The sequence below is a fragment of the Myxine glutinosa genome, chromosome 6 (genome assembly GCF_964187855.1).
Source record: "Myxine glutinosa chromosome 6, kmMyxGlut1.1, whole genome shotgun sequence".
Taxonomy (NCBI): Eukaryota; Metazoa; Chordata; class Myxini; order Myxiniformes; family Myxinidae; genus Myxine; species Myxine glutinosa.
Window position 1 is genome coordinate 49,830,891 of NC_136266.1, and position 14,238 is coordinate 49,845,128.

At 44.1% G+C, this 14,238-nt stretch overlaps 1 protein-coding gene across 5 annotated transcripts in view; it reads right to left on the bottom strand.

Moving 5' to 3' along the window:
- The window catches only part of LOC137416884 (calpain-1 catalytic subunit), a 90,198-nt gene that overhangs the window by 26,341 nt on the left and 49,619 nt on the right, over positions 1-14,238 (bottom strand). For all 5 annotated transcript variants that reach the window (XR_010982353.2, XR_013623802.1, XR_013623801.1 and 2 more), the window contains exon 12: positions 2,242-2,275. Coding sequence is in view for 2 of the 5 variants with exons in the window: in XM_068102576.2 (XP_067958677.2) it covers positions 2,242-2,275 (34 nt within the window). In the remaining 3 variants the exon portion in view is untranslated. The remainder of the gene's footprint in view (positions 1-2,241; positions 2,276-14,238) is intronic.

Consider the following 14,238-nt stretch of genomic DNA (forward strand, 5'->3'; position numbering starts at 1 on the left):
CGAAAATCGTCACCAAACACCGGAACCAATGAGATTCGAGCATTTGAAAAAATATTTTAAAAAAGCTTATTACCGCGTTTCGGAGGCTGAAAACGGCGTCAAATATTCTAAAATTGACGAAGAATTATTTTTTAGAAATCTCGCGGCCGTAGGGGATAGTTTTTCACGGCCGGAAATATCCGAAGTTGAGACGGAATTCACCGAATTAATCAAGAAGGAAATTTTATAAATTTTAATCTCATCCAGAATGCAAATAGTGTCATTTTGAACTAGGTACGGTACCTACTACACCTACCTACTACCAACTACCTAACCTACTGATGCCATAGTGATGGGTAAAATAGTGGCAAGAGGCTTTGGCTTCGCCGGCTCATTGCGGCTTTGCAGTAGGGTACTAGTAAACTGACGTTTGTGGATGGATGGATGGACAGACAGAAGCAAACCTAATTGCTTAACCCCGCTTTTCGCTTCGTGTGCGTGGGGTAATTAATAGTGCAAGGCCGACTAGTACTGAGCTGCTGCTCTGTCCAACAAACCACTCCTCTATCACTATCACCATACATGTTTATCCACTCTCTATCCGCCTCGACCTTTGTGACATTACTAAACCAAATCCTCCCATGTAAACACTGTGTAAAGCAAAAGGTTCATAAACCGGACAGCTTATTCACTCTTCTCTATTATTTCCTTTAATAAGCTATTGTCACAATATTTCATTTTACATCTTGTTGTTTGTGACTGCTCTGTGTGTGCAGTTTGGGTGCTTCCATAATTATTATCCAATACTGCATATATGAAGAAAATGGTGAATATGTAACAACACAATGGAAGCTAAAACGGCACTCAGTAGAGAGCATACCTCCACCAGGTGAACAGTTTACGTTTTGTATCCCAGAGTAGACCAGAAAATCACAATACAAAATCACATTTAATCAAAATCATCCGTCCACAACTTTTTGAGATATCCTCCTATATGTCGTTTTGGCCATATTATTCAATGGTGAAGAATCACTTTAAAAATTATACTAGTTTGATCCGGATCTGGATCTTCACCAAAATCGAATCTATTCTTCCTTGTCACACACACAACCTGTCCTACAAGTTTCGTCCACATCCATCCATAGCTTTTTGAGATATCCCGCTATATGTTGGTTTCAACCCTATCTCCCAATGGTGAAGAATCACTTAAAAAATTAAATAATTCCATATCCGAATCCATATTCAGATCTTCACCAAAATCTAATCATTTCGTCCTTGTCACAGACACTGTCTGCCAAATTTCGTACGAATCCGTCCACAACTGTTTGAGATATCCTGCTGTATGTTGGTTTTAGCCTTATCGCTCAATGGTGAAGAATCACTAAAAAAATTAAATAATTCTCATATCCGAATCTACATTCAGATCTTCACCAAAATCTAATCATTTCGTCCTTGCCACACACACTATCTGTCTGCCAAATTTCGTACGAATCCGTCTACAACTGTTTGAGATATCCTGCTGTATGTTGGTTTTAGCCTTATCGCTCAATGGTGAAGAATCACTTAAAAAATTAAATAATTCTCATATCCGAATCTACATTCAGATCTTCACCAAAATCTAATCATTTCGTCCTTGTCACAGACACTGTCTGCCAAATTTCGTACGAATCCGTCCACAACTGTTTGAGATATCCTGCTATATGTTGGTTTTAGCCTTATCGCTCAATGGTGAAGAATCACTTAAAAAATTAAATAATTATCATATCCGAATCTACATTCAGATCTTCACCAAAATCTAATCATTTCGTCCTTGTCACACACACTATCTGTCTGCCAAATTTCGTACGAATCCGTCCACAACTGTTTGAGATATCCTGCTATATGTTGGTTTTAGCCCTATCGCTCAATGGTGAAGAATCACTGAAAAAATTAAATACTTCTCATATCCGAATCCACATTCAGATCTTCACCAAAATCTAATTATTTCGGCCTTGTCACACACACTATCTGTCTGCCAAATTTCGTACGAATCCGTCCACAACTGTTTGAGATATCCTGTTCACAAACAAACAGACAGGGGTGAAAACATAACCTCCATCCACCTTTGGTGGCGGAGGTAATCAAGTGGTTTCCTGGGAAAGTTGCTTGTACTGAGCATTTATTGACGAAAGTTTGAAAGTCATACAAACACAAAAGAAGACTAATAATTTGACCAAGAGGTGTGGCTGGTGGCCTACCTCATCATGTTGAGTAAACAATTACCTGTGGCATTGCGGTGCTGCTTCTTCCCATCATTCTGCAACACAATCCCACGAGAAACGACGACATTGTTAGCTTCAATGGTAGGATGTGGATCATTTGTGATTATCGACCATGAGGTGTGCCTCCAAAAAAATGATTTCCGTGGCGCACCTCTTGGGGCAACATGGAAACACTTGAATTCATTAGTCAATAGTATTCTGAGTGCTGTTATCAAAATCCCCAATCCCAAAACAAACCAGCTTTTGATGAATGTGCATTTTGATTACTCGCAACGGTACCCGTGCTATGGGCGGGGCTTCAATTGGGAGGCCCAAATGAAAAGGCAAAATATCAGAAATTGAAGGCTTTTTTATTTTAAACGATTTATATAAACATCCGTTGAATCACATCACACGCAAATCATCAAAATCTAAACAGTACATGGCGCCCATTTTGAAAAAAGATTGAATTCTGCAAAACGGAAGCGGCCGCTACACGTCTTTCTCAGTCGCTTTGCACACGCTGCCGTGTTACTTCGGAGCCACACGTTTATATAGGAAGAGTTCGTCAGGAGTCGATCTACTCTCTCCTGGTACGTAGAATAAACAGTATTTGTAGAATTTCAACAAAAGCCACATTACTGTTCATAACGGTAAATATTATTCCATTGTGTTTGGAAAAACTGGAAAATTGGAAAATTTGGAAAAATTGGAAAAACAATAAATAGCGTATTTTACTCCCAGGGGTCCCAGGAATACCCACCCAAAATATCGTTGCGATCGGTTGAGCCGTTTTTGCGGTAACTTCGAACGGACGGACGGACATTTGGTGAATTATAGCAAGATGCTTCATAAAACAGCGCCCTCTATTGGCCAATGTTGGATACTGTGTTCATTTCAATGGGAAAATGTTATGGGGGTGGTATTTTGAGTATTGTCTCTTGTACTTTTGCAAAGCATCAACATTTGATTCATTTGTGGATGGGGGGGATGTTTGGAGATAACAGGGTATTCATTCAAAATTCATTCTGAAAATTGTACATTTCAGTATTTTAACAATTGCATAACATAACCATAACCAAAATAACCTCATAACCTCGAATAACCATAACCAAATGACCCCACACATCACCAATGATCCAATCCATCAATCATGATCAATGATCCAATCAGGCCCCCAAAATAGGTATTTGCTTTGTTCTTAGAAACTACACACCACAATCCCAATGGAAGTTGACCACAACCTTCATCAACCGTGATGTACCAAAGTTTATTCACCACATAACTGTTGCTCCTGATCCCGGAGAGCTTCAGGACCCGTGGTCCTATTATTACACACTTTTATTACACACTTTTATTACACGCTTTTATTACACGCTTTTATTACACACTTTTATTACACACTTTTATTACACACTTTTATTACACACTTTTATTACACACTTTTATTGCACACTTTTATCGCACACTTTTATCGCACACTTTTATTACACACTTTTATTACACACTTTTATTTCACACTTTTATTTAACTTCATCTGAACTTTGTTTGTCCCGTTTCAAATCTTTGAGCCATTCGTTTTCTCGGTTCCATACGTCCTAGAGAGCTGAAATTTCGTCCACGGTCCTCTTTTCTGGTACATTTTCATCTATCAAAATTTAACTAAAATAAAAATAAAATATGTATAATATGTAAAACTTTTTAAAAATAAAAGTGTGTATCCCTAAAACATGTTTTTTCGTTTACTTATTATTCTACCACAGCAGGAACCGTTACATTAAAGCTCTAAATCCCGCTTCTTCTTCCTCGATCCTAGAAGAACAAGCTTTTAAACCACCTGGTATCTTTATGATTACACTGACAAAAATTTTTTGTTCCAACTAAATCAATTACTATCTTTCCAACCAAGTAAATCGATTATATCGATTTCCAACAGAGCCGTTTTTATTGCTCTACTATTGAGGGGGTGTACGGGGGTAGGGGGGTCAGGGCGTTTGAGTGACAGTTGCGCCGAATCCAGGTGAGCTTCAGGACCCGTGGTCCTATTCTAAAAAATTTGAAATAAATTTGCAGTGTATTTAATTTAGGCTTATCGACTAAAGTTACCTGCGGTTCGGAAGCAACACAACCGGCAACCATCGTCATCTATTAGTTTTCACTTCACAGCACAAAATGGGAATTTCTTCCAGCTCTTTCTGGAAAAAGGCAAACACTTTGAAACTGGACTAGAAAGGTGCATTATGCTCTGTTTTTTTCGGACCGAGAATGACCGCGGCTGATGCCGTGGAAGCCGCCATTGCTGTTGGCCGAACGACGTCCAAGAATCCTTGGTCTATTACATGTGGATTTCCTGTCTATACACGTGTGTAGCTTTTTGACTTTAATGTTTTGTTTCATAATTTATTACTCATAGATCTCTTGCTTAATACTGATGTTTATGTTTGTCACCGCTCTTCTCGTTGGACATTGCACTTTCTGTGTAGACACGTGGTAGCAAGGTCTACATGTATGTATAAATGTAAGATACCCACAAGTCCATCGTGCATGCCGACTCTATATTCAACAGAGATCCGTGGGGCTAAGGAGTTTCGTAATAAAAAGTTGCTTCTGCAACAGAGAGCTTCTACAACAGAGATCTTCTGCAACAGAGATCTTCTGCAACAGAGTTCTTCTGCAACAGAGATCTTCTGCAACAGAGATCTTCTGCAACAGAGATCTTCTGCAACAGAGTTCTTCTGCAACAGAGATCTTCTGCAACAGAGATCTTCTGCAACAGAGAGCTTCTGCAACAGAGATCTGCAACAGAGAGCTTCTGCAACAGAGATCTTCTGCAACAGAGATCTTCTGCAACAGGGATCTTCTGCAACAGAGATCTTCTGCAACAGAGATCTTCTGCAACAGAGATCTTCTGAAACAGAGAACTTCTGAAACAGAGAGCTTCTGCCACAGAGAGCTTCTGCAACAGAGAGCTTCTGCAACAGAGAGCTTCTGCAACAAAGATCTTCTGCAACAGAGATCTTCTGCAACAGAGAGCTTCTGCAACAGAGAGCTTCTGCAACAGAGAGCTTCTGCAACAGAGAGCTTCTGCCACAGAGAGCTTCTGCAACAGAGAGCTTCTGCAACAAAGATCTTCTGCAACAGAGATCTTCTGCAACAGAGAGCTTCTGCAACAGAGAGCTTCTGCAACAGAGAGCTTCTGCCACAGAGAGCTTCTGCAACAGAGAGCTTCTGCAACAGAGAGCTTCTGCAACAGAGAGCTTCTGCAACAGAGCTTTTGCAATAGAGAGCTTCTGCCACAGAGAGCTTCTGCAACAGAGAGCTTCTGCAACAGAGAGCTTCTGCAACAAAGATCTTCTGCAACAGAGATCTTCTGCAACAGAGAGCTTCTGCAACAGAGAGCTTCTGCAACAGAGAGCTTCTGCAACAGAGAGCTTCTGCCACAGAGAGCTTCTGCAACAGAGAGCTTCTGCAACAGAGAGCTTCTGCAACAGAGAGCTTCTGCCACAGTGAGCTTCTGCAACAGAGAGCTTCTGCAACAGAGACCTTCTGCAACAGAGAGCTTCTGCCACAGAGAGCTTCTGCAACAGAGAGCTTCTGCAACAGAGACCTTCTGCCACAGAAAGCTTCTGCAACAGAGAGCTTCTGCAACAGAGAGCTTCTGCAACAGAGAGCTTCTGCCACAGTGAGCTTCTGCCACAGAGAGCTTCTGCCACAGTGAGCTTCTGCAACAGAGAGCTTCTGCCATAGAGAGATTCTGCAACAGAGAGCTTCTGCAACAGAGAGCTTCTGCCATAGAGAGCTTCTGCAACAGAGAGCTTCTGCCACAGAGAGCTTCTGCAACAGAGAGCTTCTGCAACAGAGAGCTTCTGCCACAGTGAGCTTCTGCCACAGAGAGCTTCTGCCACAGTGAGCTTCTGCAACAGAGAGCTTCTGCAACAGAGAGCTTCTGCAACAGAGAGCTTCTGCCACAGAGAGCTTCTGCCACAGTGAGTTTCTGCAACAGAGAGCTTCTGCCATAGAGAGTTTCTGCAACAGAGAGATTCTGCAACAGAGACCTTCTGCCACAGAGAGCTTCTGCCACAGTGACCTTCTGCAACAGAGACCTTCTGCCACAGAGAGCTTCTGCAACAGAGAGCTTCTGCAACAGAGAGCTTCTGCAACAGAGATCTTCTGCAACAGAGAGCTTCTGCCACAGAGAGCTTCTGCAACATAGACCTTCTGCCACAGAGAGCTTCTGCAACAGAGACCTTCTACAACAGAGAGCTTCTGCAACAGAGAGCTTCTGCAACAGAGTTATTCTGCAACAGAGACCTTCTGCAACAGAGAGCTTCTGCAACAGAGAGATTCTGCAACAGAGATCTTCTGCAACAGAGATCTTCTGCAACAGAGATCTTCTGCCACAGAGAGCTTCTGCAACAGAGACCTTCTGCCACAGAGAGCTTCTGTAACAGAGACCTTCTGCCACAGAGAGCTTCTGCAACAGAGATCTTCTGCAACAGAGAGCTTCTGCAACAGAGAGCTTCTGCAACAGAGATCTTCTGCAACAGAGAGCTTCTGCAACAGAGAGCTTCTGCAACAGAGATCTTCTGCAACAGAGATCTTCTGCCACAGAGAGCTTCTGCAACAGAGAGCCTCTGCAACAGAGATATTCGGCAACAATTCCCATAAGGCCGAGAAAAATATATTTCCGGTCTCTGGTCAGCGCCCGCATCGATTTTGACCCTGTGCGTCAACAAATTTTTTTTTCTTCAAATTTCCAACGGTACCTACAACAGTGCGCCTGTTGTTTCCGGGCCGGCGCGCTATCTCGGGAAATACGGGTCTGTGAGGGTCGCCATTTGGTATCGACGTTCGCGCACGGTTCTCCCCTACAAAAGTTCGTTTAGTTTGTCCAAATCCAACCAGCCGTTCCAAAGATATGAGTAGTTATGTGTGCCATGACGTCATGCATCGAATCGGCTGGATATTGTCATTTATTGAAACGAAGACGTTCTATGTCGGGTTCATGTGAAGCAACCAGAAGGCCTAGAGAGCTGCGGGTGATCTTGTTAGTTAGGCCTGGATCCTATCTCGTTTGTCATTAAGTTGTAAGTGTCTGTGATAATCTGGTGGACAGGGAGAAGAGATCGTGGGAGGCCATCGGCCTGTTAGACCACTTGCGCATGCGCAGTGTTGACGCGATCGACGCATTGAAATGTTTGACGGTACGGCGAGGCGATCTCGAGAACGAAATGGCAGTCTATAATATGCTTGAAGAACTTAATGATTTTCAGAATAAATGCATTTTAAAATAACTTAAGCTTGTGTTCATTATTTACAAAAAGGCCTACCAGTTCCATCAGCTGTCTTTAATTTCTCTCTGGACGGCGCCACGGCAGATGAGGAGGACCGCAAGGCATGATGACACAAAAAACACCTTTATATGTGCAATCCATGCTTTTCAAAAAAAAAAAAAGAATAAAAAAAACCGCATCGCCGCATCAATTCTGGAAGTTTGGTCTGACCAGAGACCAGCAATATATTTTTTTCGGCCTAACAATGTACTCACCACGTTGTCATTTGGACTTAATTTTGTGTGAGACCTGTCAATGATTCAGGTGAATTTCCACACTGATCACATGAATAATTGGAGACAAGTCCTTTAAAACAACAAAACGGATCCATGTTGAATGGAGAGAAGGTAGGCCTGTGTATCAGACTCTTGCCAGTAGGTAGGTAGGTAGGTAGACTAGTCTGGGAATTCAAATAACAAAACTGTATGGTAGTAAAAAATATCCTGGCTCCGATACCTTGCAGAGTACTTACAGGTGTTTTTATGCCTCCCCCGACGAAGTTGCCAGGGGTATTATGTTTGAGTTGTCCGTCCGTGCATCTGTCCGTGATAGGTTTTTGTTAGCTCGATAACTTAAGAATGGCTAAAAGGATCTAAGTCAAGCTTGGGACAAATATGTATAATGATGCAAAGATGAACTCATTTGATTTTGGGGTCAATGGTCAGAGGTCGTGTCAGGTAGAAATTATGTTACCTCACCAACTTGTGAGCCAGTGATGGGATTTTGACCACACTTGATATAAATATATTATGATGCAAAGATTACATTTCTGATTACATTTCTGAGAACTGATTACATTTCGGCATCAAGAGGTCAAAGGTCAGACGCCATGTCAGGTAAAAATGTGATACTTGAGGACGGCTAAAGGTATCTAAGTCAAACTTGGTGCAAGTATGTATAATGGTATCATCATGTGGGTGGAAGAATATTGGCCGACATCGTGACGTCAAAGAGTGCCATCCATTCTGCTTCTAACATACATGGCAGGTGGATCATCGTCAGGCATTGCAATCAGAGCTACTACTGCAGTATATGGATATCACGGATATCATTTAACTTGCTACAGGAAATTCACGGATCGCCAGAAGGCCGAGAGGGCCAGAGAACGCTGGCGGGAGGTTGAAAGGCACCTTCAAGCAGAAGAAGCAGAAACTGGAAATCTACAAATCCTGCTATTTCATCCCCTCATAAGAGACTCAGGTCATATCCAGCTGCAGCTGCTTTTGGGAAGAAGTCTACTTCAAGGTCCGTCGTTTGTGATCCAATAACTTTCGTTCTCTGTATTCCCAGTCTTTTCACCCATAGCCTACTTCCTTGTGTAAATCTCAACTCAAAAACAAACAAACAAAAAAAAAAAACATTTCCTTCTCTGTTCTCATTCGTTTATTCATTCTTATTCGTTCGTTCGTTCTTCGACCACGTGTTTCTCCCCCATTTCCCCAGATAGTTTTCACTCATTAACCTTCAATGTTTACACTTTCCCCTCAAGTTATGTATTCCGTCATATTTTATAACACCTTTTTCTTCTTCTTCTTTAAAAGGCTGCTTTCGACTTGCTCACCAAATCAATTCATCCCAAAAAAAATATCCATCTCCTATAGTGCCTTTTTTCTACATTCCCTAAACTCTCCTGCACTCCATCCTCCATCCAGCGTCCTTAAACGTATTTTTAACTCGAAGGTCACAAGAAACTCATTTTGCAATAAATGTTCGTTTCCCATAAATCGTACACTTTCAAAAATCCAATCTCACCCCTCCCCTCCAAATCTTCCCCATAACCCCTCCCCTCCAAATCTTCCCCATCACCCCTCCCCTCCAAATCTTCCCCATCACCCATCCCTTTCAAATCTCCCCCCTTGCCCCCTCCCTCCTAAACTACCCCCTCACCCCTCCCCGCCAAGACGCCCCCTCGCCCCTCCCCTCCTAGACTCCTGCCTCACCCCTCCCCTCCAAATCTCCCCCATATCCCATCCCTTTCAAATCCCTCCCCTTGTCCCTTCCCTCCCAAACTCCCCCCTCACCCTTCCCCTTCAAATCTCCCCACCCTCATTGCTTCTCAATTTCCCCCCTCTCACTCCCCCTCCTCAAAGCGTCCTCCCCGCTTCTTCCCCCTTCAAACTCTCACCTCCATCTCCCCCAACCTTCTGCCTCGCTCTTCCCCCTCCTCAAATAACACCTCATTGTGGCTCACCCAATCACCATCAAACCTTTTGTCCGCCCCATCCTTCCCTTTCTCCGAGCTATTCTGAAATCTCTGACACACCTTCAACAGCTCTCCCTACCTCTTCCACCTCTTCCACATCTTACCCTACCCCTCCTCCCCCCTGTTCTGTATCTGATGCTCCCCCTTCCTCTTCATTAACGGTATGGACCTCAAACATCCGGGGCCTTCGTTCAAACTTAACTGATCTCTCCATACAGGTTGCTTCTGTCAAACCAGACGTGATCTGCTTAACATAAACTTTCCTCCTTTATGATGTCTCTGATTCCATAGTATCTCTCCCGGGCTACTCCCTCCTCCGGTATGATAGACCTGAGCCTCGTCCTGGAGGCGGGGTTGCTATCTTTATCAAAAACTCTCTTCCTCACTCGCCCTGCACTGCACTCTCTCCACCTCACCCCCAGGAATACCTCTGGCTACGGCTTCCCCTTCGCTCCCACCTCTTGTTCATATGTGTGTTGTACCGTCCACCAAACAGTGATGACTCCATCTACATCTCGCTGTCTGATGATATGGACCAACTTCTATCTACTCATCCCAACTCTCTCTTCCTCATATGTGGTGATTTCAACTGTCATCATGCCAGTTGGCTGGGTGTGGGTACCTCTCTCACCAGCCATGGCTCCTCAGCAAAGGACTTCTGCGACTCACTGGGACTGACACAATCTGTCAATTTCCCGACCCGGATCTCAGTCAACGGAACATCTTCTCTTCTGGACTTGGTTATGACTAACTTCCCTGAAAATGTCTGCTGCTCTTCTTCTGCTCCGATCGGATCATCTGATCATGTCCTTGTTAAAGTGGACATCTCTCTGACCATCCTCAGGGAGCCTGCTCAGCGTCGACGAGTCTGGCATTTCACTCAGGCCAACTGGCACGGTCTTCAAGCAGCCATCAATCATCTGGACTGGTCTCCCATCTCTACCACCTCTGACATCAACTCATCCTGGGAAATCTTCCAAAGTAAATTGCTCTCTCTCATGCACAAATTTATCCCATCTCGTCTTCAGTTGTCATACCCTTCCTCCCGTCCATGGTACACGGAATCTTGTGGTGAGGCTGTTGCCCAGAAACAACTTGCCTTCGTCTCCTGGAAAGCAAATCCAACGGAAGGAAATCTCATTTCCTTTCACAAAGCCCGAAACAAGTGTGTGTCCACCCTCAGGAGAGCCAGGAAACAATATCTCTCCGTTCTCAAGACCGAACTCTCTTATCTGTCTCCCTCTTCCAAATCCTGGTGGCGTCTGGTCAAATCCGTTTCTGGTGTTTGTTCCCCCTCCATCCCCTCCCTTACCTCAAACGGCTACACAGCTGACTCCGCACGTGAAAAAGCTGAATGCCTCAACTCTGTGTTTGCCTCTAAATCTTGTGTCCCAAACCCATCCCTCTCTGTACCCACCATACCCAGTCGTACCCTGCTGCTCCTGGACTCCGTGTCCTTTCCTCCTGACAAGGTGGAAAAGTTTCTGTCAACCCTCGACTCTGATTCTGCAACTGGACCCAACGGCATCAGCCCACGGGTCCTAAAATCCTGCTCTGATGCTCTATCTCACCCTCTCTCTGTTCTCTTCACCCTCTCTTTTGCTCAAGGTCAACTGCCATCTGCTTGGAAATCAGCCAACATCACCGCTTTGCACAAAAAAGGTGCAAAAACAGATCCTAGCAACTACAGACCAATCAGCCTTCTCCCAATTATCAGCAAAGTCATGGAATCCATCATTGCTTCGGATATGAAATCTTTCCTCTTCTCCAATGGCTTGATCTCTGATCATCAATTTGGTTTCAGACCAGGTCATTCTACTCTGGACATGCTGCTTCTGCTGTCTCAACAATGGATGGAGGTCCTCAATGCCAAACAGGAAATTAGAGCTGTCTCCCTCGACATATCACGTGCCTTCGACACGGTCTGGCACCCCGCTCTGCTCACCAAACTCTCCTCCTTTGGTATCCATGGAAATCTCCACGCATGGCTGGCGGACTTCCTCTCTAGTCGTCGTCAACGTGTGGCCCTGAATGGGTTTCTCTCATCTCCTCTTCCTGTTCAGGCTGGAGTTCCCCAAGGCAGTGTTCTGGGCCCCGTGCTTTTTCTGGTCTTCATCAATGATCTCTCTGACTTTCTCGAAAATCCTCTCTATCTCTTTGCTGATGACTCCACTCTCTGCCGCTCCATTCCTCTTCCCTCAGATCGGCAGTCTGCTGCCTCCTCACTCTCTGAAGACCTGGACAAAATCACAGACTGGTCAAACAAGTGGAACATGTCTTTCAATCCTGACAAATCTCACACTCTTACTATGTCTCTCCGAAAAGATCGACTGGACAACCCTCCCATCTACTTTCTCAACAATCCTCTCCAAGAAGTTCTGTCGCTCAAGATTTTGGGTCTCACTATCTGCCATGATCTTTCTTGGGAAAACCACATTTCCAAGCTGGCCTCCAAAGCCAGTCGCCGACTGGGCATCCTCCGTCGTGCGAAGTCCTTCCTCGGCACACCTGAGCTCCTCACCACATACAAGGCTTTCATCCGCAGCTCAATGGAATACTGTTCTCCCCTATGGGCCGGTGCTCCTGCCTCACACCTAGCTCGGCTTCACGCTGTTGAAACCAAAGCTTTCAGAATTATTGGAATCTCCCGCGATGAAGCTATCTCTGAGGGCCTTTCACTCACTCACCGCAGGCAGGTAGGTGGTCTTTCTGTCTTCTACCGACTCCTCTCCGGCCTTGCACCCCCAGCTCTCTCTGTGCTCTGTCCCCCAAATATTCCTACAGGTCGCACAAGATCTGCCAGCAACCCTCTGATGGTTAAACTGCCGAAATCTCGGCTCTCTGCTCACCTTCACTCTTTCATTCCTCTTTTCTCCCGCCTCTGGAACAAACTCCCTCACTCCCTTCAATCCCACTCCTCCCTCCAGGTCTTTAAAACAGCTGTTCACCACCATCTCTTATCTTCCCCCATCCAAAACCTTGATCTTTTCTACCCCCGCTAATTCACCCCAGATCCACCTTGTTTGAAATTCCAACTTCTTTCCTGGAAGTCCTGGCAGTGTCCATATGTTTTATACCTCTCCCACCGCCCCCTTCCCACGCCCCCCCCCCCAAAGCCCTCGCCCTCTCTCAGATCTCTCGATGTCTCCATGTCTCTCGGTCCCTGCTCTCAAATGTTGTGTTTGTGTCCTTCCCCCTCTCTCCCCATCTTGTCTACCGCTCCCTGTTATATGTTTTATGTGTCGGTTTGTCTTTCTGTGTGATTCATGTTCGCTCTTTCACGAGCCTCGATCTTGTATACAAAAAAAAAAAAAAAAAAAAAAAAGGCATGCTGCGCTACCTCATGTTTGCATCATTTGCAAGAGAGAAGTGAAAATAGTTAAATCTGGCAAACTTTTCCTCTTTTCTTTTCAGTTTTTTCTTTCTTTTCACTTTTCTTTTTGCCTTTTTAATTTGCTGCTTTTCTTTTTTCTTTTCTTCTTTTCTTTTCAAACTTTTCAGTTTCTTTCCAGGTCTGCTAGATGCAACTCCAACGGTATAAGCATGCACAAACAGAGACAATTGATGCAGGTAAGCTGATCCTTTAACTTGACTTTAGCAATACTGTCCAAGCAAATGTGATGGAGCCATGGCCAGATACTTGAGAAAGAAATATGTTATTTGTATTGAACAAAATTATTGTTTGGCAAATTTTAAAATATTTATCTGATCATAACTTTCAAGTACGTTATGAAAGGCTGCTACTCTAAAAAATGATGAGTATTCTACGCCAGATCAGAGGCAAAGATTGTGCTGCAATTGAAGGAAAATACCATCGCTCCTGCTATCTATCTATAATTCCAGTAATCTCTGTGTGTATGTATGTATGTATGTATGTATGTATGTATGTATGTCTGTGACCGCTGTTTCTTGACAACCACGGGTCCGATATACTTTAAACTTGCCAGGTATATTGCTGGGGACCCGAGGATGTGCCTTTTCAAGGTTTCATATTAATCGGACAAGTAGTTAGCGAGCTATGTCCAAAAAACGATTCAACCAATCAGAGAGCAGCGAGCTATCACGTGTGCCGAACGTGGCGAACAGACTCTGCCTCGGACGGCACATTTGAGAGCGTATTCATTTATTTCACGTTGGCAAACTATGTTGGCGTTAAACTATGTTTTAAAACTAATTAAAACTACTTTGCGATTCTTTCGCTTTCCTGCGCGTTTGTGCACGCTATGGCGATTTCTTTACCAAACTCCGCAAGCCGTTCGCTTTGGACCAAACCATTTCATGTAAATAGAGGGGGGGGATTGTCACCGTACTCGCAAGCCGTTCGCTTTGGACCAAACCATTTCATGTAAATAGAGGGGGGGGATTGTCACCGTACTCGCAAGCCGTTCGCTTTGGACCAAACCATTTCATGTAAATAGAGGGGGGGATATAATTTTAGATATATATATAGTACGGGCATGCCCTAGTAGTACAAATGTTCGAT